Here is a 27,828-nt window from a genome sequence, read left to right on the forward strand (position 1 = left end):
AAGTAGGATGATAATATTATAGGGAGAGGTGGTTCATAACAGTCTTCTTAAAATGACATGTTTAAAGGGAATGAGAAGTATTGAAGTAAGATCTTGAATACAGTAGCTTGTGGTAACTATTAACCGGAGTTGAAGTAGAATCCTGTGAAGGCTTACATGCTTATACTGAAGTACAAACAAAAAAAATGACTGTGTAAAATACTCGAGGACAGAAATTCCTTATAGTTCCTGAAATCCTTATGTTATCTGTGCATTTTCAAAACGAATTGAATTTGGCAATCAAAAACCCTTCTAGTCTTCTGAGGAGTGCTATAGAACCTCCTGACTTTAGTGTAGTGCTTTCTGTACAATTGTATGAACTGTATGTTATAGAAAAATGATTGTTTAAAGAGGCGTTTAAGCATACTGCAAGGACCTACTATAGAGGTGGAATATGTAGTTCATTTGCCTATCATATCTATTTATCTAGCATATCTATATATAAGGCTTTATCTAGTTTTTGTTGTGTGTGTGGTGGTATATATATATATATTATATGTATATATATAATATATGTGTGTGTATATAGATATGTGTATATATTATGTTTATAATAGATATATAGTGCACTCCATTTAAGTGCACGTCGGAATAAGCACATGCTCTGTTAACTGCATGCCGTACTTCAGTTCCGTTTTTGACGCCATCAATTTCTATGGGACAAACTTCGGTTTAGCGCACCACTGATAAGTGCAAGATTCGCTTATATGCATGGTTTAAGACCGCTCCTCTGCAGGAACTCCGCATAAGCGCATGCACAGAATATGGAAGCCGATTGGCATGTGACAAAGCGGCGATAAATTTGAAATCTCGTTGGTTAACTGCACAGGCAGAATAGCGAAAGAAAGTTGTTAGAGTGTACACTGGAGTCGTCGTTATCGCGCAACTGTAAGACTTTAACACTGGCTAAACAAATAGAAAAAAATTAGAAAACAAAACAGTCAAGCATCTATTGCTAAAGAAAATGGTGTCAATCCCAGTCAAATTTCATGTATCTTGAAGCAGAAAGATCAGCTTCTGGAAGACTGGCAAAACAATACAAATCCACACAGGAAACATAAACAGCGGGAAAAGTTGAGGATGTAGAAGATGCTCTTCTTCGATGGTTTTCTCAAGTCAGGAGCAGACAGTTTCCTGTCAGTGGTCCACTGCTTATGGAGAAAGCTAATCAAGCTAGCTGAAAGTCTTGGACTAACTGAATCAAAGCCACTGTTGATGGTTTGGAAAGATGGAAGGAGAGGCAACAACCTAAAATTCAAGAAACAGCATGGTGAAAAACAAGACGCTGATGACTTTGGTGCTGAATATTGGGTTGTTTCAGGTCTTCCTACCATCTTGAACGAGTTTGCACCTCGTGGACATTTTTAATGCTGACGAAAACGGTCTCTACTGGCGAGCGATTCCTGATGGAACACTTGCATTAAAACAAGCCGAAACTACAGGAAGTAAACGTCGAAGGACCGACTGATGATCCTCCTTTGCTGCAATATGGATGGGAGTGAGAAGTTGAAACCACTCGTCATTGGGAAAGAGCAAACAGCCCCGTTGTTTCAAGAATGTTAAGCGATTTCCTGTGTCATACAAGGCTAATGCAAATTCTATGGATGACAGTGGAAATTTGGAAGCAGTGGCTAAAGAAGTTATAGAATGCGGGCACAAAAAGCAGCAGATTTTGTTGCTTTTGTGATAATTGTGCTGCACACAGTGATGATGTCAGGCTGTCTAAGGTCAAGGTGTTCTTCCTGCCACAAATACTACCTCTCTGATCCACCTACGGATCAGTGCATTAATAGCCAATTTCAAACAACATTATCGGGCTCTTGTGCTACGTCATCTGATGAGTGTTATGGATGACCAGACTGGCAAGGATAAACGTGCTGTTGAACTGGCTCGTATCTGTCACTGTTGGGTTCCCTACATGTGCAGAAAGAAGCCTGGAATCATGTACACAGGAACCATTGTGAACTGCTACAAGCGGGCAAGCTTTGTTAAGGATGTGGAGAGGGACGAAACAGATGCAGCTGTTGCAAACGTGTCAGATGAGCAGGCTATTGACATCCTAGCCAGTGTTACTGAAGAGGAGTTTATCACTCCGTAGCTGTTGATTACGATCTACAAACAGTGACGACAGCACTGATGTCGAGATATTGCGCCTACACGCAGGCAGCGGCTGATGATGAAACAGATGATGAAATGAGTAGCGAGGCACCTGCTGACGAAATTCAACAACCTCCACCTATCACTTTTGCAAAGAGCGCTGGAGAATCTCAACACCGTGCGGGCCTATCTGGAGGGCCACTGGATGTCAGTGCTATGACAGTTTTACCGTCTGGCAGACCTAGTCTATGGAACTCAAGACACAAACAGTGCACCGAGGACTATGACTGATTACTTCAAGTAAGCCTAACGTCAGTTAACGGAGACTGTATACTGTATGTATAATAAACAGTACTGTACATATGTTTATCAGATGTGAAGCTTCTTTGGGTCACAACGGTTAAGTGCATGCTCCGGTTAACTGCATGCATTTCTTTGGTCCAGACCCCTTGCATTTAAGCGGATTGCACTGTATATAGATATAAATATGTGTGTGTGTATGTATATGTATATATATATATATATATATATATAGATAGCCTGGCAGTTTTCTTCTTTAGCTTTGTGCTTCCGACTCAATGAAAACGGACTCCTACAGGTCTGTGGCACCTGGGGCTTTCATTTACCCCCCCCCCCCCCCCATTTATATCATGTACCTGACCATTGTAGTGACTGTATTTGTTCAGGATAACAGACCTTGTATCCAAAGTCCGACCAGTAGCTGTCACTCTAAGTGATTGCAGATTTCTAAGTGGGAGGCCTGAATTGGAAATCAAATTTGTCTTCCACATGGCAGCGTGCATCACTGCCCTTAACCACCCTGTCAGCTGTTCGTTTTGTTTAAATAAAAAAGTGTGTGTATGTGCATTATTGTCAAAGTATTCAAGACAGTAACGCTTACTCTTGTGCTGTTTAGAGATTTTACTGAGCCATTGTATAAACTTCCCCAGACCTCTGGATCATCTCTTGTTTGGAGTGGTCACAGTTTACCTTATATGGAATCAGATCTAATTGGCTCATGTAGTAAGTTTAATGCAGCATGTGATTGTGTGATGACATAATACTGTTGGTTAATAAGATCCAGCAAGTGTGAGGTTACTTTTTACAGTTCCTGAAGTAGCTGCCTCCAGAAGTTCAAAGTAAATTCAGAACTGCCAAAATAAAAAACAAAACGTAAATAGAGTAAAAATGTTTTTACCTGCCTGGGAGAGTGTTTCCAGCTTTACTAATAATAATAATCATTTCCGTAGCGCTACTAGACGTACGGAGCACTGTATACGTTATATGCAGGTACTTTGTCCCTAGAGGGCTCACAGTCTAAACTTTTGTATCCGGGGCAATGGAGAGTTAAGTGACTTGCCCAAGGTCACAAGGAGCTGCAGTGGGAATTGAACCCAGGTTGCCAGGATCAAAGCCCACTGCACTGGGCTTTGAGGTGGTCCGGGCCGATGGTATCTTGTTTGCACCCGGTTTCGGGTGGCAGGGAGCTGCTAGTCTTGGGGGGCACAGGCTGCCATGGGTAGAGGGAGCCTGGAAGGCCACTGAAGCTCCGACACATGTGCGACTTTTCGTGTATGCATGGTAGGGTGCCTAGAGCTCCAGTAGGCCCAAAATGAAGCAGAGTCCTTGATTATTTTTGAGGCCCATGGAGCTACCTCGGTTAATTGTTGCTTGCTCCCGATTCTGGGAGAGATCATCTGGACTGAATTGAAGGTTGGGGAGATCTTTCCGGCCCTTTGGAAGCCAGTAAGAGGTTATTTACATTTAAAATTTAGGTTTTTGGCCACGTTGGTTGGGGCTCCAGGGAAAATTGTTAGAAATTTAATTTTAGTGTCTGGGGTCTCTAGGGATTCCCTTTAGGTGGGCCCATGAGAGTCTGGACCTTGGAGGATTTTATTTTGCCCAGAAAGTGGGACTTTAGGTACGGAAGGCTTTCAGACTTTACAACACATGTTGGGGGTTTCATCAGTTTTAGAATTTGGTGAGGAATTTTTCTTAATATTTTGTGCGGCCATCAGGCATTTTTTTGTGTGACGTCCAGGAAACTGTTTATTTTGAACACTTAAAACCATAGAGGTTTTGATAGAAGGGTGACATGATAGTGTAGTGGATTTGGTGGAATGTTCATTAATTTTACATTAAGACTATGAGAATTACATTTTTTCCGATTATAGTCAATGTGGACTCATGGTTTTAAATGGAGCTGAGAACTGTAAACTACAACTACTACTACTTGACATTTCTAAAGCGCTACTAGGGTTACGCAGCGCTGTAACAATTTAACATAGAAGGACAGTCCCTGCTCAAAGGAGCTTACAATCTAAAGGACGAATGTACAGTCAGTCAAATAGGGGCAGTCTAGATTTCCTGAAAGGTATAAAGGTTAGGTGCTGAAAGCAACATTGAAGAGGTGGGCTTTGAGCAAGGATTTGAAGATGGGTAGGGAGGGGGCTTGGCGTAAGGGCTCAGGAAGTTGATTCCAAGCATAGGGTGAGGCGAGGCAGAATGAGCGGAGCCTGGAGTGGCGGTGGTGGAGAAGGGTACTGAGAGGAGGGATTTGTCCTGTGAGCGGAGGTTACGGGCGGGAACGTAAGGGAAATGAGGGTAGAGAGGTAATGAGGGGCTGCAGACTGTAACTGTGAGGGCCAGATGCACTAAACTTAACGAGCCAGCAACATGGTTTTTAAACTAGTTCTAGCCAGTTTAGCGCGCAAGTAGTAAACCGGGACATGCACAAAAGGGTTCTCAGAGCCATTTTCCGGTCATGGTAGCAGCTAATGAAAACGGAATGCAAAGCTATTATAATGAGCTAATTACTATTATAATTACTATTATAATGTGTATGCCATTCAATGCACTACAGTTTCCGACCCCATGCAGAAAAGTAGGCCATACCTTTACCTTGAAAATTTTAATGGGAGGTCTGGACCTGAGTGTTCTTCATTATTGCAAGTAGGAGAAGGGGAGAAACAAAGCAGGGAAGATGGAGCACAAAAAAAAAAGTACACCGGCTTACACGCAGCTTCTTGTGTGTATGAAAGTCGTGCCATGATTCTTTTCTCAAATGACATTTTACTGGCAAGAAATGGGGTGGGGGGGGGGGGGCAGCATAAAAGTAATGGTGACTTACCAAAAATGCAAGGAAGACAAGGGTCGACAACCTCTGCTGGGAAACAGCATCCCTTGTGCTAGAACACAACAGAGGGGGCTAAACCAATTTGACGTGTCAGTCTGGGATGTCCCGCCCACTCACTACTGGAGGGGGACACGAGGAAGTTTGGATCCAATCAGCTTACCGGCCTGTAGTTTCCAGCTTCTTCCCTATCCCCACTTTTGTGAAGAGGGACCACCTCCGCCGTTCTCCTCCACTGCTAACTCCAGACTTTGTTCCTTTTCCCTCGCGACACCTTATGCCTGGAATAGACTTCCTGAGCATGTACGTCTAGCTCCATCGCTAACTGTTTTCAAATCTATGCTGAAAACCCACCTTTTCACCACTGCCTTTGGCTCCTAGCCACTACTCAATTGCCTCCCCTTGTTCCTTCTCACCCAGTGCTTCCCTCGCCCTTAATTTGTCTTGTCTGTCTGTATTATATTTTTAGATAGTAAGCTCTATAGAGGAGGGACTGGCTCTCTGTGTCAGGTGTTCAGTGCTGCGTGCGTCTGGTAGCGCTATACAAATGTTAATAATAATAATAATATCTGTAAGTTTAAGTTGTAGGGACCTTCGCGCCTTTTGTCTCGCTGCACCCTACGCCTGGAATAAACTTCCTGAGCCCCTACGTCTTGCCCCATCCTTGGCCACCTTTAAATCTAGACTGAAAGCCCACCTCTTTAACATTGCTTTTGACTCGTAACCACTTGTAACCACTGGCCTCCACCTACCCTCCTCTCTTCCTTCCCGTTCACATTAATTGATTTGATTTGCTTACTTTATTTATTTTTTGTCTATTAGATTGTAAGCTCTTTGAGCAGGGAATGTCTTTCTTCTATGTTTGTGCAGCGCTGCGTATGCTTTGTAGCACTATAGAAATGCTAAATAGTAGTAGTAGTAGTCACTGCTCAAATGGGTGGAAGAATTAGGAACATATGTTTATCCTTTTATTTCTTCTGGGTAGCTAGCTACAGGTAGGTTCCTGCTAAGAAGACAAATCACTCTTGATGTACCACATAGGGAGACAGGGTTTTACTTATTGTTTTTTTTTTTTTTATTAGAAAGACAGTAGGTACTTCTAGCTTATTTTATTTTATTTATGCATTCTTGTATCCCACTATTATCCAAAAACAAGTTTTGGTTCAAAGTGGCTTACAATTTACTTTTTTGGTGCAGTTACTATAGTGTTGTTCATTGTTGAGAGGGCATCTATAGTTTGTGTGGTTATAGAGTTTTTGAAGAGATAGATTTGAAGTGGAAAAGGTAGTGGCATCTTTTGTGTTCAATTGTAGAGTTTTGGTGATATATAGTTTTTGAAGAGGTAGATTTGAAAGGAAGGCGACAATATCTTTGTGATTAGCTGTAGAAGTTTTTGAAGAGGTAAGTTTTAATTTCTTTTCTGAATTGGAGGAGATTTGTGATGCTTCTTATGGTTTTTGGTATCGAGTTCCACCATTTGGAACCCAGGTAGCTAAATCCTGCTGTATTGATAATTTTGTAGATGGTGTTTTGCAGTTGGGTAGATGTAGCAGGAGTAAGTAGTTTCTGTTTTTTTGGGCTGTCATTTCTTGGGGATAGTTCAATTATGTTAAGTGTATATTTGGGTGCCATTCCGACTAGTATCTTGAAAATTAGGGTGCTTGCGTTGAAAAATATTCTTCCTTAGCGTCCCTCCGCACTGGCCCAGGATTGGACTGATGGGTTGTGTACTTCTTCCAGCAGGTGGAGACTGATTCTTGCCTTCACTGGTAGCCAATGTAGTGTTTCAAGCATTGGGGTTGCTCTTTCATATTTTGATTTCTTGCAAATCAATCTTGCTTTGGTGTTTTGGACTGTTGCATCGATTTTAGTGGTGTTTTCCTTGTACCCTATGTATGCTGCATTGCAGTAGTCTAGTTGTAATAGTATCGTTGATTGGGCCAGTATTCGGAAAGATTGTCTAGGGAAGTAGTCTCTTACTCAGTTTCCATAGTGTTCTGAAGTATTTTGATGTTACTGCTGATATTTGATTGTTTGATATTAGTTGTTTATCAAGAATGATTCTTAGTATTTTAAGTTGTGTTTCGATGTGGTATGTTTGTTGGTTAATTGTGAATTTTTGGTAGGATGTGGGGTTGTGTGGGCTGGATAGTACTAGGCATCTGGTTTTGTCTCTGTTCAGTTTGAGTTTGAAAGTTGTTGCCCAATTTTCCATGAGGTCCCAATTATTTTTTTATTTTGTCCTGTATGTTTGTAATATTGTTTTGGAAAGGTACGAAGATGGTGATGCTGTCTACATATATAAATGGGTTGAAACCTATTAAGTCCAGTTTTTTTCCAAGTGGTGCCATGATTACATTGAACAGTATTGGTGATATTGGCAATCCCTGTGGTACCCTGCACTCAGAGATCCATGAGGCTGATGTTTGGCTGGACATCTTTACAATGTAGGATCTGATCTTTAGGAAGCCATTGAACCATGTTGCTACTGCACCGCTGATTACTATGTTGTCGAGCAATGTCATTAACATACATAGTAACATAGTAGATGACGGCAGAAAAAGACCTGCATGGTCCATCTAGTCTGCCCAAGATAAACTCATATGTGTATACCTTACCTTGAATTTGTACCTGTCTTTTTCAGGGCACAGACCGTTTAAGTCTGCCCAGCAGTATTTTCCGCCTCCCAACCACCCGTCCCGCCTCCCATCACCGGCTCTGGTACAGACCGTATAAGTCTGCCATCCTCTATCCTAGCCTCCCAACCACCAACCCCTCTTCCCCCCACCTGCTCCGCCACCCAATTTCAGCTAAGCTTCTGAGGATCCATTCCTGCTGCACAGGATTCCTTTATGCATATCCCACGCATGTTTGAATTCCGTTACCGTTTTCATCTCCACCACCTCCCGCGGGAGGGCATTCCAAGCATCCACCACCCTCTCCGTGAAAAAAATACTTCCTGACATTCTTCTTGAGTCTGCCCCCCCTTCAATCTCATTTCATGCCCTCTCGTTCTACCGCCTTCCCATCTCCGGAAAAGGTTCGTTTGCGGATTAATACCTTTCAAATATTTGAACGTCTGTATCATATCACCCCTGTTCCTCCTTTCCTCCAGGGTATATATGTTCAGGTCCGCAAGTCTCTCCTCATACGTCTTGTAACGCAAATCCCATACCATCCTCGTAGCTTTTCTTTGCACCGCTTCCATTTTTTAAACATCCTTCGCAAGGTACGCCCTCCAAAACTGAACACAATACTCCAGGTGGGGCCTCACCAACGACTTGTACAGGGGCATCAACACTTCCTTTCTTCTGCTGATCACACCTCTCTATACAGCGTAGCAACCTTCTCGCTACGGCCACCGCCTTGTCACACTGTTTCGTCGCCTTCAGATCCTTGGATACTATCACCCCAAGATCCCTCTCCCCTCAGTACCTATCAGACTCTCACCGCCTAACACATACGTCTCTCGTGGGTTTCTACTCCCTAAATGCATCACTTTGCATTTCTTCGCATTGAATTTTAATTGCCAAACCTTAGACCATTCTTCTAGCTTCCTCAGATCCCTTTTCATGCTTTCCACTCCCTCCCGGGTGTCCACTGTGTTGCAAATCTTAGTATCATCTGCAAATAGGCAAACTTTACCTTCTAACCCTTCGGCAATGTCACTCACAAATATATTGAACAGAATCGGCCCCAGCACCGATCCCTGAGGCACTCCGCTACTCACCTTTCCCTCCTCCGAGCAAACTCCATTTACCACCACCCTCTGTCGTCGGTCCGTCAACCAGTTCCTAATCCAGTTTACCACTTCGGGACCTATCTTTAGCCCATCTAGTTTATTTAAGAGCCTCCTGTGAGGAACCGTGTCAAAAGCTTTGCTAAAATCTAAGTAGATTACGTCTATAGCACGTCGATGATTCAATTCTCCAGTTACCCAATCAAAGAATACAATGAGATTCGTTTGGCACGATTTCCCTCTGGTAAAACCATGTTGTCTCGGATCTTGCAGTTTGTTGGCTTCTAGGAAATTCACTATCCTTTCCTTCAGCATGGCTTCCATTACTTTTCCAATAACTGAAGTGAGGCTTACCGGCCTGTAGTTTCCAGCTTCTTCCCTATCACCACTTTTGTGAAGAGGTACCACCTCCGCCGTTCTCCAGTCCCTCGGAACCTCTCCCGTCTCCAAGGATTTATTAAACAAATCTTTAAGAGGACCCACCAGGACCTCTCTGAGCTCCCTCAATATCCTGGGGTGGATCCTGTCCGGTCCCATGGCTTTGTCCACCTTTAGCTTTCCAAGTTGTTGATACACACTCTCTTCTGTGAACGGTGCTATATCCATTCCATTCTCAGGTGTACTTTTGCCAGTCCCTTGCGGTCCTTCTCCAGGATTTTCTTCAGTGAAAACCGAACAAAAGTATCTATTTAGCAAATTGGCTTTTTCTTCATCATTATCTACATAGCGGTTCGCTGTATCTTTTAGTCTCACAATTCCCTTTTTAGTCATTCTTCTTTCACTAATATACCTGAAGAAATTTTTGTCGCTCCTCCTTACATTTCTAGCCATTTGTTCTTCCGCTTGCGCCTTCGCCAGTCGTACCACTCTCTTGGCTTCTTTCAGTTTCATCCGGTATTCCTCCCCGTGTTCCTCTTCTTGAGATTTTCTATATTTCTGGAACGCCAACTCTTTAGCCTTTATTTTCTCAGCTACTTGCTTGGAGAACCATATCGGTTTCCTTTTCCTCTTGCTTTTATTTACTCTCCTTACATAAAGGTCTGTGGCCCTATTTATAACTTCTTTCAGCCTGGACCACTGCCCTTCCACTTCATGTTCGTCCTCCCAGCCCATCATCTCCTTCCTCAGGTATTCCCCATTTTACTAAAGTCCGCACGCTTGAAATCCAGGACTTTGAGTTTAGAGTGGCCGCCCTCCACTTCAGCCGTTATATCAAACCAAACCATTTGATGGTCACTGCTTCCCAGGTGTGAACACACTCGCACATTTGACACACTATCCCCATTTGTGAGCACCAGATCCAGCATCGCTCCCTCCCTCGTGGGTTCCGTCACCATCTGTCTGAGCAGAGCACTTTGGAAAGCATCCACGATCTCTCTACTTCTTTCCGATTTGGCAGACGGAACCTTCCAATCTACATCCGGCAGATTGAAATCTCCCATCAACAGAACCTCGTTTTTCTTTCCTAATTTTTGAATATCTGCAATCAGATCTTTATCTAGTTCCTCTAATTGTGTGGGGGGTCTGTAGACAACACCCACGTGGACAGAGGTTCTATCCTCTCTTTTTAAGGTGATCCATATCGCTTCTTCTTTTCCCCAGGTCCCTGTCATTTCAGTCGCTATGTTATCATTCCTCACATACAGAGCTACTCCTCCACCTTTACGACCCTCTCTATCCTTCCTAAGTAGATTATAGCCTGGTATGCTTGCATCCCATTTGTGGGAACTGTTGAGCCATGTCTCTGTGATTGCAACAAAGTAACAAAAACAAAGTAGTGTGGTGCGGTCTACTAGGTTGACCACACATGTCTAATTGTAGTAGTAATACGTTTTGGCCTTGGCATACTATGCTTCTGAATTTTGTTAGGGTGGTTATGACTGTTTCAGTGCTGTGTTGTGGTCTGAAACCTGATTGGGAATTATGAAGAATTGAGAATTTTGTCAAGTATTCCGTTAGTTGCTGTGTTACTAGACCTTCCATCGTTTTAGTCAGTAGTGGTATTGAGGCTACTGGTCTGTAATTTGTAATATCATTGATCTTGCTGGTAGTGTTTTTGGGGATAGGCGTGAGTACTATGTCGCTAAGTTGTCTGTTTGGAAATTGACCTGTTTCAAACATGTATGTGATGTGTTTGGTGAGGTACTCGGTGAACCAGTCTGGTGGGTTTTTCATCATGTAGTTGGGACATTAGTGAAGTAGGCAATATGCATGTGTGTATTTTGTCAATAGTGTCTTTACTGTGTCTAGTTGCGGTGGTTTGAATGTGGTCCATATTCTGTCTTCTATGTTGTGGTTGTCGTGTTTCGCAGTCCTGTAGGTAGTCTGTGATGTTTATTTGTGCTTTTACAAGGTTTGATTTTGTGTTTTGTTACTTTGTTTTTGAAGTATTGTGCAAGCTCATCTGCAGTTGGTGATGGTGTTGCCAATATGTTCTGGGTTTTCAGTATTTTGTTCATGAGTTTGAATATTTTTTTTTTTTTTTGTATTGGTCTGGTCGAGGTTTGTATATGTACTGTAGTTCTGTTTGTGTATGTTGTTATGGCTTTTCTCCATATGGTTTTGTTTGCATCTGTTTTGTTTTTGGCTCATGCTCTTTCGAGTTTCCTACAGAGTTTCTTCATGTGTAGTAGTTTGCCATTAAACTAGGGACATGGTGGTTTTGTGATTTTTGTTTTGGGTGGTGCTGTTTTGTTTAGTGTGTTTTCACTTGTTTCGTCCCATTTTCTTGTGAAGTGTTTATCCTTGGGTGGTATGTTGTTGAGTTAATTTATTGTTGTTATCCAGAATGTATGGTTGTCTACTTCTCTAGTTGTGAATGTTTATTGGGTTCTTGGCTCTCTTTTCTTGTCGTTTTCTTTCCATTGCAGTGTGAAAGTGAACTTGCTGTTATCTGACCATGGTACCTCTTCCCGTGTGTGGTTTGTGAATATGTGGTTGTTACTTATTGATAATCTGTGGGCTAGTATGTCTAATTGGTGTCCTTTTGTGTGTGATGAGACTCCTCGTGAAGTTCTATTGGTTTATGAAGTTCATTAGTGTTCTGGTGTTTGCGTCATTTTGCTTTTCTAGGTGCAGGTTTATGACACCTATTAGTAGGACAGTTGGATGATTGGTGCAGATGCTTGATACAAAGTCTGTGAAATCATCTCTGGCATTTGTCCATCTTCCTGGAGGGCAGTAGAATAATATGATTCATAGTTGGTCAGTTAGTGTTTTGTTGGTGGTTTTGCATGCCAGGATTTCGATTGTTGAGGGTATGTGTTTTATTTATTTATTGCATTTGTATCCCACATTATCCCACCTATTTGCAGGCTCAATGTGGCTTACATGGTTTTGTTATGACATTGTCATTACAGAATATCAGATACAGTTAGTAGTGTGTAGAGATAAGTAGGGAAGAAAGAGGAAGTGATTAGGCTGGTGATAGTAGAAGTGGATTTGTTCTGATGTGAAGAAGGATTTGTATATTATTGCAATGCCTCCTCTCCTTCATTTGGTTCTGTAAATATGTATTGTTTAGTATCTTGGTGGGCATAGGTCTAGTAGTGTAGGGTCGTCTTCAAGGAGCAGACATGTTTCAGTTATGAGCAGTAGTCCGAGTTGTTCCATTTCTATCCAGTCTCTTAGTAGTGACTGGATAGAAATGGAACAACTCGGACTACTGCTCATAACTGAAACATGTCTGCTCCTTGAAGATGACCCTACATGAGCACGCAGTTGTGGAATGCACTACCTACTGCCTTGAAAACTATTGACGAAATAACCAACTTTCGCAAATCTCTGAAGACATATCTCTTCAACAAGGCCTACAAAGAGAACCCATAGCCTCACTAAATTACCCCGCCAACCTACCCAGTTATGAAAGTCTACTTTCTATACTTAACCGCCTCACAGTTTTCTTCTTTCCTCTCCCTTACTTAATCTTTGTACATCACTAATTGTATCTGATATCCTGGAATGACGATGCCATAACAGGACTCTGTAAGCCACATTGAGCCTGCAAATAGGTGGGAAAATGTGGGATACAAATGCAGTAAATAAAAAAATAAATTATGTAAGCTGTTCGTATTGGGACATACGTGTTGTGTTTAATGTTGATGTTTTTAACAGTTTGTAGTTGTCTGTGTGGTCTGCCTGTTTTGCTTTTGTTGGGTGTTGTTTGGTTTCATGTTTTGTGTTGTTTGGTTTCATATTGTTGGTTGTTTGTTTGACCACTTCGTTGTTGCTTAGGTGACGAGTGGGTGTCTTCTTCCTGTGATGCATACTGATATTTTGTTCCATTCGATTGGAGTTGTTGCTGGTATCCCCATTATCCACATTCTTATTGTATAGTAGAAGATCCATTCCCTTAGGTTGGTCATTTTGGGGGGTTACTTCTGGCTTGGGGGTGTTTGTGCTCTGAGGTGCTTGGGTTTGTGTATTGCATGGGGCTTTTTTATTGTTTTTTTTAAACCTTGGCTGGGGGTTTGCCTGCATCAGTGAGAATGATCAGATAGAAGAGAGGTAGTGAAAAATGTCCTTCAGTAACAGTCACTTCTAAAAGACAAATGAGCAGTGGAAGTTCTTGCGCAGAGTGGAGGACGCTTTGGCTAATCGTTGCAGCCAAGAGGAGCTGCGTAGCGTGCACATACTTACCGCATCACCCCCAAGTGAGAGATCTTGGTTCTGGGCTGCCATTCTTTAATGATGGGTTGTGCAACTCCGAATAGGGTGCCTGCAGTATGGGTGGTGGGCCATCCAGAACTGGGCTCTTGCAGGGCGCAAACCCTGACCCCTGAATAGCAGCTTACCTTTTGTGGTTCATCTGCATCCAGTGTTCCCGCAACCTTGGGGAGCGCCGCTGTGCTGACTCCTCAGCTGGTTGTCGCCGAGCGTAGTGAGGGTGAGATTACGCTGTCCTTCTGGGCTGGAGTGCACTGTGGTGTGCCGATGTTTTATTGCACTGCTGATCCATGTCTGTCTGCACTGCTCTGCTGTTGCCAGACTGCTCTGTCGAGCCACGTGGTCTGTTTGGTCCACGGGATTAGGATGACTTTCCCGCAAATTTTGCTCCTAGGTTCTTCTGGGTATGTTGTATCATTGCTCTCTGTCTGATTTGATAATTTCCTTTGCTGTTTGAAAGAAGGTTGCAAACCCTCTGTTCCTTTTTTCAAGTTGCCAGTTTGGAATTACTGCAGGCAGTTGAGAGGGGAGGGGGGGGGGGGGAGATGAGCTGAATAAGACAGATATTTTGAGACAGGAGAGTGATTGACCTTAAACACTTCTTGGAATGCAACTATGAGAAAAACTTCCACAATGCTTGTTTTAAATCTTTTCTGTTTGAGGCAGAAACATTGTTTTTCTTGAGGCTGTTGTATCTTCTCCCCAGATTTCTAGGGTGTATGAAGATCTTTGATTTATTTGGTCAGAGCAGATATTTGTATGAAATTACGTAAGTATTGCCATACAGGGACAGACCAAAGGTCCATCAAGCCCAACATCCTGTTTCCAACTGTGGCCAAGCCAGGTCACAAGTACCTGGCAAGGTCCAAAGAAAGTAGGATAGATTTCTATCTATTCAGTGTAGCAAAAGTCAGTTTGTCTTTGGCTGCAATTAACAGGACAGTGTTAATTTCACAGACAGAGCTCCATAAGGGTCTGACTGAGTTTCTTTGAAGTAAGAAAAGCAGAGATTTTCTGACAGATATGCAGTCATTTGGTAGAACTACTTATTTTATTTATATTTTGTACTTTTATATCTTGAAACAAGTTAAATGGTTTTAAAGTCCATTATCTGATACAGTATCTAGTAGGCACTTATGTTCACTAGAGACATCGATCTTAAGACTGTATTAACATAGTAACATAGTAGATGACGGCAGAAAAAGACCTGCACGGTCCATCCAGTCTGCCCAACAAGATAAACTCATATGTGCTAGTTTTTTGTGTATACCTTACCTTGATTTGTACCTGTCTTTTTGAGGGCACAGACCGTATAAGTCCGCCCAGTACTATCCCCGCCTCCCACCACCGGCTCTGGCACAGACCGTATAAGTCTGCCCAGCACTAGCCCTGTCTCTGCATAATTATTGCCACACTGGGACAGACCAGTGATCCATGAAGCCCAGCATCCTGTTGCCAACAGTGGCCAATCCAAATCACAAATCCCTGACAAGATCCTGAAAATGTTCAATACATTTTATGCTGCTTATCCCAGAAATAAACAGTGGATTTTCCCCAAGTCAATTTAATCATGGTCTATGGGCTTTTCCTTTAGGAAGCCGTCTAGACATTTTTAAAACCCCGCTAAGCTAACCGCCTTTACCACACTCTCTGGCAACGAATTCCAGAGTTTAATTACATGTTGTGAAGAAACATTTTCTCTGATTCGTATTAAATTTACTACTTTGTAGCTTCATCGAATGCCCCCTAGTCCTAGTATTTTTGGAAAGAGTAAACAAATGATTCACATCTACCCGTTCCATTCCGCTCATTTTTTATAGACCTCTATCATATTTCCCCTCAGCCATCTTTCTCCAAGCTGAAGAGCCCTAGACGCTTCAGCCTTTCCTCATAGGGAAGTCGTCCCATCCCCTTTATCATTTTTGTTGCCCTTCTCTCTACCTTTTCTAATTCCACTATATCTTTTTTGAGATGCGGTGACCAGAATTGAACACATTCCTTGTCATCAAGCAGATGCAGCCATTACAGATGGGTTGTGTCCATCAACCAGCAGAGGGAGATAGAGAGCACACTTTTTTCAGTGCCTCATACCAGCTTGCTCCACTGCCTCTCTTCAGTATTCTCTATCTCCCCTAGCAGAGTGGCTGCAGCTTCTTCGAGCTCCATCTAAAATCTGCCTGGAGGTTGCTCCTGTGCTTTTGCCAGTTGTTAGCAGGGGTGTTGGAGGCTATTGCAGCTTCACTTTAAAGGCACATAGGTTCACCCTTTCCCTGCCTTACCCATACCTCCGTGGATGTGGACACATTGCTTAGCTTTCCCTGTCCTTCCCCACCAACAGTGGATGCAGGCACATAGGTTCGCCCTTTCCCTGCCTTTCCCACTCACCTGAGCCTCTGGAGTTCTATTTATCTCTGCTTTCCTCACAGCGTTTAAAAAAAAAAAAAAAAGTCGCGTTGCGCTTAGACGCTGAAACAGAGGTTTTTCCTTGCCTTTTTCTGTGGGACCGGAGCTGTGATACTCGGTCCAGTGAGGTAAGAGTGTTTTCTGACTCCTCCGGGGTGGGCCCGCGATTGGGGCGATTTGGCGCGAACCGCCATTTTGAATTTTACCGCCGTTTTCGGCGATGGCTGCGGAGACAGTAAAGCGCTGTTCCAAGTGTGGCAAGCGCAGATCAGCAGCGGGGCTCTGTAAATCGTGCTGTACAGAAGTTAGAGCCGGCCCGAGCATGGCGAGCGACGATTCTTCGCGCTCTGAGCTGGCAGCGGACGCCATTTTGAATTTACCACATGGCGCGACCTCAGCTGAGACGGAGAGTCCTGAGCCCGGGGAGAGGCCTCGGAGTGAGGCTGATATGAGAGCTACTAGCCCCGGCAGAGATCCGGGTGCCCAGGGTGAGTTTTTCTCCCCTGATTTTGTCTTATTAATGCATAAAGCATACATGCTTAAAAGAGCTCTCCCACAAAGCCCTGCAGGGGCCTCTTCTAATGCCCCCCCGGTGGATTCTAGCCTGGGTAGAACGTTCCACAGCCACTGGCTCAAGGCCTCTCAATGATGGTGCGCTGGCCCTCTCCTCGAGTCCTGTCATCGGAGGACGTCTTTGCCGAGGAGTGGGCCAACATTTCCTCAGATCAGTGGGTCTTGGACCTGATTAGAGACGGTTACAGAACAGAATTCGACGCCCCTGTAAGAGACGTGTTTGTGGAGTCCCGATGCGGTTCTGCCGCCAAACGGGCGGCGGTAGAGGAGACTTTGCAAGGTCTGATTCAGATAGGGGCCGTGTCCCCGGTACCTCCCGCTGAACATGGCTGCGGCCGCTACTCCATCTACTTTGTGGTGCCGCGAAAAGGAGGGTCTTTTCGCCCTATTCTGGACTTAAAAGAATTAAACAAGTCCCTGAGAGTGCGGCATTTTCACATGGAAACCCTGCGCTCCGTCATTGCGGCGGTACAGCCAGGAGAGTTTCTCACGTCTCTGGACCTGGAAGAAGCTTACTTGCACATACCAATTTGGCCCCCGCACCAGAAGTTTCTGAGGTTTGCGGTGATGGGAAAGCATTTCCAGTTCCGGGCCTTGCCTTTTGGCCTCGCCACAGCTCCCCGCACCTTTTCGAAGGTTATGGTGGTAGTAGCTGCCTTTCTATGGCGAGAGGGTATTCGGGTTCACCCGTACCTGGACGACTGGCTCATTCGAGCAAACTCTGCTGCAGAGAGTCAGCATGTAACAGCCAGAGTGGTCTCAGTACTTCAATCTCTGGGCTGGGTCGTCAATTTGGCCAAAAGTCACCTGACCCCCTTGCAGTCTCTAGAATATTTGGGGGCCAGGTTCGACACAGCCTCGGGGTATGTGTACCTACCCGAGCAAAGGCGGTGCAAGCTTCAGAATCAGGTCCGTCTGCTCCTGAGGATGCCCCGCCCACGAGCTTGGGACATTGTCCAGCTGCTTGGATCGATGACGGCCACCATGGAACTGTGGTGCCCTGGGCAAGAGCGCACCTGAGACCTCTACAGTATGCTCTACTCCAAAGATGGTCTCCAGTATCTCAGGATTATCAATGCAGACTCTCTTGGCTCCCTGCGGCCCGACTCAGTATGGAGTGGTGGCTCTCAGACAGCATGCTGCGGCGAGGAATGCCGCTGGCGCTCCCTGATTGGTGCCTCGTGGTGACAGATGCCAGCCTGAAAGGCTGGGGCGCACATTGCAAGGGGAAGCATGCCCAGGGTCTATGGACACCCGAGGAGTCGGAGTGGTCCATCAACTGCCTAGAGTTGAAAGCGGTGTTTCAGGCGTTTCTGGCTTTTCAAGTGACCCTGGAAGGATTGGCTGTCAGTGATGTCAGACAAAACGACAGCAGTGGCCTACATAAATCGACAAGGCGGTACTCAGTGCAGAGCTCTAGCCGCGCAGCCCGAACAAATTTGCCACTGGGCCGAGCTGCATCTACAGTTTCTGTCGGCAGCTCACATTGCAGGTCAGAGCAACGTGCAAGCCGATTATCTAAGCAGGCATCAGATCGATCCAGCGGAGTGGGAACTTGCAGACAAAGTATTCCTGCAGATATGTGCCAAGTGGAGCAAACCCGTGATGGATCTAATGGCAACAAGCACCAATGCCAAAGTCCCGTGCTTTTTCAGCAGACGGAGAGATCCTCGCTCGGCGGGGTTGGATGCCTAGGCTCAACCCTGGCCTCCGGGCCTACTGTATGTGCTCCCTCTGTGGCCCTTGATAGGGCGAGTGCTCCTGCGGATTCGGCTGCATCCAGGAGAAGTGGTTCTCGTCGCCCCGGATTGGCCCAGGAGGCCTTGGTATGCGGACCTCCGACAGATGCTCATAGAGGATCCCCTTCAGATACCTCTGGTTCCCAACCTGTTGTCACAGGGTCCGGTGACCTGGAGGACGCCTGCCGATTTGGTCTTATGGCCTGGCGATTGAGAGGGCGCAATTGAGAGACAAAGGCTATTCCAATAAAGTAATTACCACTCTCCTGCAAGCCCGCAAGCATTCCACTTCCGTGGCTTATGCCAGGATTTGGCGCCAGTTTGAAGTCTGGTGTGCTTCCAAAGAGATCACACCCATGCGGGCTCCTGTCTCGCCGATTCTGGACTTTTTGCAGGATGGTGTACAAAAAGGCTTGGCCTATAATTTCCCTGCGGGTGCAAGTGGCAGCGTTGGCCTCCCTGCGTGGCAAGGTTGAAGGCGTGTCTTTAGCTGCTCATCCAGATGTGGCACGGTTTCTTAGAGGGGTGCTTTGGCTCCGTCCTCCCGTGCGTGCACCTTGTCCAGCTTGGAACCTGGGGCTAGTGCTGAAAGCCCTTCAGGGTGCTCCCTTTGAACCGCTTCGGCGTGCCTCAGAGACAGATTTGACATTAAAGGCCATCTTTTTAGTGGCCATTACTTCGGCGAGACGGGTGTCAGAGCTCCAGGCGCTGTTCTGTAGAGACCCTTTTCTGCAATTTTCAGAGTCCGGGGTCACGGTTCGGACCGTGCCTTCCTTCTTGCCTAAGGTGGTTTCAGCGTTTCACCTAAACCAACCTATTTTCTTGCCTTCCTTTGTCAAGGAGGAGTTTCCAGAATCTTTTGGGCAATTGCACCTGTTGGACGGGCACAGGACTCTGCTGCAGTATCTGCGAGTTACTAAGTCTTTCAGGACCTCTGATCATCTGTTTGTTTTGCTATCAGGTCCTCGCAGAGGGTCTCCAGCGTCTAAAGCCACTATTGCCCGCTGGCTCAAAGAATCTATCTTTTCAGCTTATTTGCTTGCCGGCCGGCCTCCGCCTGATGCCTTTAAGGCGCATTCCACTAGAGGAATTTCCTCTTCTTGGGCTGAAACTGGAGCACTCTCTCTTCAAGAGATTTGTAGTGCAGCAACATGGGCTTCTAAGCTCTTTTGCCCGACATTACAGGGTGGATGTGGCTGCCAGGAGGGACGCACATTTTGGAGCGCAAGTGCTGGCGTGTGGTGTGGCTTGTTCCTACCCTATCTAGGGATTGCTTTGATACATCCCATCTGTAATGGCTGCATCTGCTTGATGACAAGGAAGGGAAAATTAGGTTTTTACCATGATAATTTTCTTTCCTTTAGTCATAGCAGATGCAGCCATGATCCCTCCCTGTCTGATTGCTATCTGCTGTAAATCTATTTCAGGTTCTGTTCGTGTTTCCTGGAGATTCCGTCCTTGGGAGAAAGTCGGAAAACAGTCTTAAGGATTCTTGTTCAATTAAAGGAGGATGACTTAATTCCCTCCAGTTTCATGTTTTGGAGGATGAGTTTATTCCCTCCGGGAGGTTGAGTTTATTCCCTCCAGTTATGTCTCAGTGGAGGATGAGTTTATGCCCTCCGGGTGGATGTTTCATTCCCTCCATTCTGAGTTAATGCCCTTTGTTGTAGGGCCATCGTTCGCTGTGAGGAAAGCTCATGTTATTCCCATTGCGGTTTGCCATACTGCTTTGGAAGCTTCAAATACTGAAGAGAGGCGGTGGAGCAAGCTGGTATGAGGCACTGAAAAAAGTGTGCTCTCTATCTCCCTCTGCTGGTTGATGGACACAACCCATCTGTAATGGCTGCATCTGCTATGACTAAAGGAAAGAAAATTATCACGGTAAGAACCTAATTTTCCCATTCCACTAGCAACATTCCATGTAGTAGTCGGCCCTTGCAGATCACCAATGTGGCCGCGCAGGCTTCTGCTTCTGTGAGTCTGACGTCCTGCACGTATGTGCATGACGTCAGACTTACAGAAACAGAAGCCTGCGCAGCCTTCTACATGGAATGTTGCTAGTGGAATAGCAACATTCCATGTAGAATCTCCAATAGTATCTATTTTATTTTTGTTACATTTGTACCCTGCACTTTCCCACTCATGGTAGGCTCAATGCGGCTTACATGGGGGCAATGGAGGGTTAAGTGATTTGCCCAGAGTCACAAGGAGCTGCCTGTGCCTGAAGTGGGAATCAAACTCAGTTGCCGAGGACCAAAGTCCTCCACCCTAACCACTAGGCCACTCCTCCGTCACACCTTTGCCTGCAGCTTGTGGAGCTTTGTAACTGCATCTGCCACATCACATGCACACACCGTTCTCTGGTGAGAAGTATATCACTTCTGGACCTCAAGCATATTTGTAGAGGATAAAGACCTCTATGCAGTTATATATTTCTTTTATTGGTGATGGTCAAGGATGGGTCTACTTGAGAAATAGTTTTGTTTGATTTGATGATTATGATTTTGATAAAAAATTAATACCAAACTGTCTTGTAGATTATTCTATAGAGTTTGCTACCCTGCAACTTTAATGCATTTTTCTCTTTGCAGTATATTTTTGGGGAGTTCAGTCCTGATGAATTCAATCAGTTTTTTGTGGCTCCTAAATGCACAGTTGAGGTAAGATTTTTTTTTTTTTTAACTTTCATTAGTAGAAGCTAAACATGGGAATTTGATAGGAAACTGAAAATGTGAATTGAGAGAAGAAAGAGAATAAAACCTGGTTGCCAACATGTTGAACATATGGTTGTTGAGGTAACATTTCAATTTCAAATATTTTCTGTATTTTGTGAATTGCAGTTGAGGTGAATATAGCACTGCAAATAAAACTGGATTAAGTGCCTTTCAGCTTTTTCCATTACGCTCTATCCCACTATTCCAGGACAAGTGGGTAGTTATGTCCATTGACCAGCAGGTGGAGATAGAAAATCCAGAACTGAGCACTACTACCTAGCCATGTGCTAGCAGCCCAGTTCCTCAGTATCTTCTGTCTCCGGCAGGTGGATGGACATACTTCGTTTCTCTCTTTGTTCCAGTTGGTTTCTCCTGTTCCAGTTGGTGACTGCTTCCCAGTTGAGTCACACCTGAGTGGTGCTGGGTCCCTGTCTTGCTCCCACCTGGAGGCTTTCTTCTCTTTATTTTCCTCCTGAGCCTCTCTTGTGGCAGAGTCTGTGCAGCAACCAAAAAAAAAAGAAGAGAGAGCCATGTTTCTTCTGGCCGTATCTGAACGGCCAAGGGTAGGTCATTGGCGGTCTCCGCAAGGCGACAGTTGTGGCTCCGGGCGTGGTCTGTGTATGCGGCGTCCAAAGCCCGGTTGGTCAAGCTGTCCTTTCAGGGGAAGTTACTATTTGGCCAGGACTTGAGTAATCTGGTGAAAGAGCTCGGAGAGTCTAGACCCCAGCGGCTGCCTGAGGATCGGCCTAGGTCGTCTGGTCGGCAGGTCGGGTTCTCTTGTCCTCTGTTTCAGGACAGTAAGAAATACAGACCAGGTCGCCCAGCCTTTGGGCAACGGCCTAGGTTTCAGCCCCGTCAGTCGTCCTTTCGGGGGGACAGTAAGGGGACCGGCAAGTCAGGTCGAACAGGTCCTCCTGCCTGACAGTTGCAATGATGGTGCGTTGGTCCACTCGTTCAGTCCGATAGGGGGACGTCTTCAGGCGTTCCAGGACGCGTTGTCTTTCATCACCTCAGATCAGTGGGTGCTGGACATCCTGCGCGACGGTTACTGGTTAGAATTCTGCCGCCCGGTAGCTCCTCTCTTCTTATAGTCTCCGTGTCGAGGTTCTGTCCGAGAGGCACAAGTTCAGTCCACTGTTCAGGTGTTACTGTCTCTTCAGGCCATTGTGCCTGTGCCACTCGACGAGCGCAGACAGGGGCGGTACTCCATCTATTTTGTGGTCCTCAAAAAGGGAGGCACGGTCTGGCCCATTCTGGACCTCAAGAGTGTCAGCAAGTGCCTGTGGGTTACGTACTTTCGGATGGAAACCCTCAGTTCCGTCATTGCCTCCGTGCGGGAGGGCGAGTTTCTCACCTCTCTCGATCTCAAAGAAGCGTACCTTCATATTCCAATTTGGGGCCTTCATCAGCAAGCAGTTCCTTCGTTTCGCTGTACTGGGTCTGCACTTCCAGTTTCAGGCGCTCCTATTTGGTCTTGCTACAGCCCCACGGACCTTCTCCAAAGTGATGGTAGTGGTGGTACCTTTACCTAGACAACTGGCTATTTCACGCTTCGTCCTACCAGGACAGCTTGGAAGCGACTTCCACGGTTGTCAGGCTGCTTCAGTCCTTGGGATGGGTGATCAGTTTCAAAAAGAGCTGCCTGATCCCCTCTCAGCGCCTGGAATACTTAGGTGTTCTATTAGATACCCAGCGGGCTCAGGTCTTTCTGACCGACACGCGGCGGGTGAAGCTGGTGAGGCAGGTATGTTCCCTTCTGTTGGCCGCCAGGCTACGGGTTTGGGACTACATCCAGCTTCTAGAGTCCATGACAGCGACCATGGAGGTAATCCCTTCAGTGCGAGCTCACACGCGTCCGCTTCAGAGGTCTCTGCTCTCGCGCTGGTCTCCGGTGTCGGAGGCTTACCAAGTCAGACTACCTTGGACCTTGGAGGCCAGACGGAGCATGAGATGGGTGGCTCTGCCCCCAGTCTCTGGCTCAGGGAATGTCCTTTCCCATTCTGCAGTGGGAGGTAGTGACAATGGATGCCAGCCTGTCGGGCTGGGGGGCCCATTTCAGGGGCCATTTAGCTCAGGGTATGTGGTCACCGCAGGAGTCTCGCTGGACCATCAATTTTCTGGAGCTTCGGGCGGTGCAGCTAGCTGTGAAGTCGTTTCTCCCATTCCTGAAGGGGACGGCGGTCCGAGTCTCCTCTGACAATGCGACTACTGTAGCTTATATCAACAGGCGGGGGGGGGGGGGGGGGGGGGGGGAGGAGGAGACCCGCAGCAGCAGCAGCCATCTGGCCAGGGAGTCTGGCCTCATGATGGTCTGGGCGGAGCGGCACCTGTCTTACCTCTGAGCCGCCCACATTGCAGGGGTCCTCAATGTAGAAGCCAACTTTCTCAGTTGTCATGTTTTGGATCCCGGCGCATGGGAGTTGTCTACTGCGGTGTTCCAAATAGTGGTGCAGCGTTGGGGCCTTCCTTGCATGGACCTGATGGCCACGAAGGACAATGCCAAGGTTCCACAGTTCTTCAGTTGTTCCAAAGAGCAGAATTCAATAGGTCTGGATGCCCTACTTCAACTATGGCTGGTAGAGGGAGTCCTGTATGTCTTTCCTCCTTGGCCGATGTTGGGCCGTCTGCCGAGAAGAGTAGCGACTCATCACGGCAGAGTGACTTTACATTGTTTTACTACTGTTTTATTAAAATTCTATTAACTTTGTATTTCAAATTACTATGTAAGCCGCATTGAGCCTGCATTGTGTGGGAAAGCGCTGGGTACAAATGTAATAATAATAATAATTTTGGTGGCTCTGGACTGGCCCAGGCGTCCTTGGTATGCCGACCTCATCAGTCTTCTGGATGGCCAGCAGCTGTGGCTTCTGCAGGAGAGGGGTCTTCTCCGGCAGGGACCGGTAGCCATGGAAGATCCCTCCCACTTTGGCCTTATGGCCTGGCCCTTGAGAGGTCTCGTTTGAGGAAGAAGGGCTATTCGGATTTGGTTATTACTATCCTGGTTCAGGCTCGCAAGCGGTCTACTTCTTCGGCCTATGCCTGCATCTGGTGTATATTTGAAGATTGGTGCGCGGAAAGGGGTTTGGATCCCTTTAGTGCTTCGGTGGGCAGCATCCTTGATTTTCTGCAGCAGGGGGTGCACAAGGGCTTAGCGCTGGGGTCCTTGAAGGTCCAGGTGGCGGCCTTGGCCTGCTTCCAAGGGTGCTTGCGCAATTCTTTGCTGGCGGCTCTCCCAGATGTCCATTTTCTGAAAGGAGTGGGTCGTCTTCGACTGCCCTTCTGGGCTCCCTGCCCTGACTGGGATCTCAGTCTGGTGCTTGGAGCGCTTCAGCGTCCTCCCTTTGAGCCTGTCCTTCAGGCTTCCCTGAAGGATCTTACTCTGAAGGCGGTATTTTTGGTGGATATCGCTTCGGCCCGTCGCGTTTCTGAGCTCCAGGCGCTCTCTTGCAGGGACTCCTTTCTCCGTTTTTCAGAGGGGGGTGTCTCTACTAACAGTGCCGTCTTTTCTGCCCAAGGTGGTCTTGGAATTTCGTTTTAATCAGTCGATAGAGCTGCCTTCCTTTCATCGGCAGGACGTGGGGAGCCGGTATGCGTCCTTGCGGCTTCTGGATGTTAGAGTTCTTATCCGGTATCTGGATGTGACTAATGAGTTTCGTCGCTCGGATAGATTGTTTTGTTTGGTAAACGGAAGTTGGGCCTAATGGCCTCCAAAGCGTCCATTGCCCGTTGGTTGAAGGAGGCGGTGTCGTCTGCCTACCTCCTGACAGGGAAGGCTTCACCTTTGCGATTGTTGGCCCACTCGACTAGGCGTGTGGCGACGTCGTGGGCAGAGATGTCTTTGTCTTCTCCGGTAGAGATTTGCAGGGCGGCGACATGGTCGTCGTTGCATTCTTTCAGCAAGCATTATAGGGTGGATGTTGCTGCGTGGTCAGATGCGTCCTTTGGGGTGGTGGTCTTAAGAGCAGCAGGGCTGATATTACACCCTCGCAGGGATTGCTTTTGAACATCTCACTTGTCCTGGAATAGTGGAATAGAACGTAATGGAAGGAGAAATTAGGTCTTACCTGATAATTTTCTTTCCATTAGTTCTTCCCACTATTCCAGGAGTCCTCCCGGTGTTTTCGGCCTATTTTGCTTCTGACTGCCCTGCTCACTGTTCTGGATCCTGTCGTTGGTTTTTGGGGTTTCTTTTTTCCTTGTTTGTTGGTTGGTTGCTGTTCATGCATTTAGGTTGGTTTTCTGCTGGCTTATGTACAATACTGAGGAACTGGGCAGCTAGCACGTGGCTAGGTAGTAGTGCTCAGTTCTGGATTTTCTATCTCCACCTGCTGGTCGATGGACATAACTACCCACTTCTCCTTATCTGTTCTTTTATTTTATTTACAGAACTTATTTAAAGTCTGGCAATCAAGACCTTTAGAAACACTTTAATTAATAAATAATAGACACAAAAACTTAAAATGGCTAAACCCTCAAATTACTACAATGATCATGCCACAGAACCAGAAGCCACATATTAGATATTCATTTCTAGTCACAACTCAAAAGGTAGGGAATTTCAAGCCTGTAGAACAGTTACCAAAACTCTTTTACCATGTAAAGACTTGTGGAACAGTTTTAAAAGAGGGTACTTCTAAAGAGCCTGTTGTGGTGATAGCCTTATATTGGCAACCATATTCTTCTAAGAAAGACAAGAGATTGAATAAAGGCATTGGGTGATGAGTAACCTGGTGAAGAATGAAAAGAATTGATGAAGTAATCTTGCAGCAGCATTTTGAACAAGCTGCAGGATCCACAGTGAGGCAACCAATAGTCTGAAGTAAATAGCATTAGAGTAGTCAAATGCTGGGGGTTATTGTAGATTATAAAACAGTCCTCAAGTCTAAAGGATGTAAATATAGCTTTAAGCGAGAAAAGATCCACCACCAGGTGGAAAACTCAAGCACCCCACGGGAGAAAACAAAAATGTATAAAAAGTGGGAGTATGACCACTTTTTATACAATATAGCTTTAAGCACCATATGCACAATGTGAAGGAGGATGTGCTAACAGTTACAGTAGTGGCATTTAATTTTTGAAAGGGTAACTATGATAAAATGAGGGAAAAGCTGAAAGCAGCAAAGGTTAGGACTTTAAATCAGTCATGAACATTGTTTAAAAATACCATTTTGGAAGCCTAGACCAGATGTATTCCACATATTAATAAAGGTGGAAAGAAGAGCAAACGACAGTCAGCATGGTTAAAGGGAGAAGTGAAAGAGACTGTTAGAGCCAAAAGAACGTCTTTAAGAATTGGAAAAAAAAATTCAAATGAAGAAAACAGAAAGCAGCTTAAACACTGGCAAGTTAGATATAAAACATTGATAAATAAATAAAGAAGGCCAAAAAGGAATACGAAGAGAAACTTGCCTCGGAGGCAAAAACTCATAGTAATAACTTTTCCAGGTGTATCAGAAGCAGAAAGCCTGTGAGGGAATCTGTGGGACCCTTTGATCATCAAGGAGTAAAAGGGACACTTGGAGGACAGGGCCATAGCAGAGAGGCTAAGTGAATTCTTTGCCTTGGGCTTTACTGAAGAAGATGTAAGAGATCTACCTTTACCAGAGATGGTTTTCAAAGCTGACGATGTGGAGGAACTGAAAGAAATCTCATTGAATCTGGAAGCTGTACTGAGCCAAATTGACAAAGAGTAGTAAATCACCGGGACCAGATGGTATACACCCCAGGGTACTGAAAGAACTCAAATATGAAATTGCAATGCTGTTAGTAATCTGTCACTTGTCGTTAAAATTGTCTGTAGTAGTACCTGAAAATTGGAGGGTGGCCAATGTAATGCCTATTTTTAAAAAGGAATCCAGGGGTGATCCGGGAAATTACAGACCGGTAAGCCTGACATCAGTGCAGGGCAAATTAGTAGAAATTATTATAAAGAATGAAATCACTGAATATATAGGCAAACATGGTTTAATAGGACACAGTCAACATGGATTCAGCCAAGGGAAGTCTTGCCTCACCAATTTGCTTCATTTCTTTGAAGGTGTGAATAAATATGTGGATAAAGGTGAACCGTTGATGTAGTGCATATGGATTTTGAAAAAGTGTTAGATAAAACCCCTCATGAGAGACTTCTGAGAAAAGTAAAGAGTCATGGGATAGGAGGCAATGTTCTGTTGTGGATTTGAAATTGGTTGGAGGGTAGGGTTAAATGGCAATTCTCTTGATGGAGGAGGCCGAATAGTGGAATGCCCCAGGAATCTGTACTGGGACTGATGCTATTTAACCTTATTAATGCTCTGGAAATGGGATTGAGTAAGGTAATTAAATTTGCAGACAACACAAAACTATTCATTGTTACAACGCATGCAGATTGAGGAAAAAATGCAGGAAGACCATAGGAAGATGGAAGATTGGGCATCCAAATGGCAGATGAAATTTTATGTGGACAAATGCAAAGTGATTCACATTGGGAAGAATAATCCAAATCATAGTTACTTGATGCTAAGATCCACCTTAGGAATCAACACCCAAGAAAAAGGTCTAGGTGTTGTCGTAGATAATATGCTGAAATCTTCTGCCTAGTTTGTGGCAGTTGCCAAAAAAGCAAATGGGATGCTAGAAATTATTAGGAAAGGGATAGAAAATAAGATAAAGAATATTATAATGCCTTTGAATCACTCTATGGTGCGACCACACCTTGAGTATTGTGTGCAATTCTGTTCGCCTTAT

General features: G+C 45.4%; 1 protein-coding gene across 1 annotated transcript in view; it reads left to right on the plus strand.

Moving 5' to 3' along the window:
* Positions 1 to 27,828, plus strand: part of LOC115470915 (ubiquitin carboxyl-terminal hydrolase 10-like) — a 200,593-nt gene that overhangs the window by 15,999 nt on the left and 156,766 nt on the right. The window contains 1 exon segment of the mRNA XM_030204534.1: positions 20,980 to 21,048. Within this exon segment, the coding sequence (XP_030060394.1) occupies positions 20,980 to 21,048 (69 nt within the window).

Source organism: Microcaecilia unicolor, chromosome 5 (assembly GCF_901765095.1).
Source record: "Microcaecilia unicolor chromosome 5, aMicUni1.1, whole genome shotgun sequence".
In the NCBI taxonomy this organism is placed as follows: Eukaryota; Metazoa; Chordata; class Amphibia; order Gymnophiona; family Siphonopidae; genus Microcaecilia; species Microcaecilia unicolor.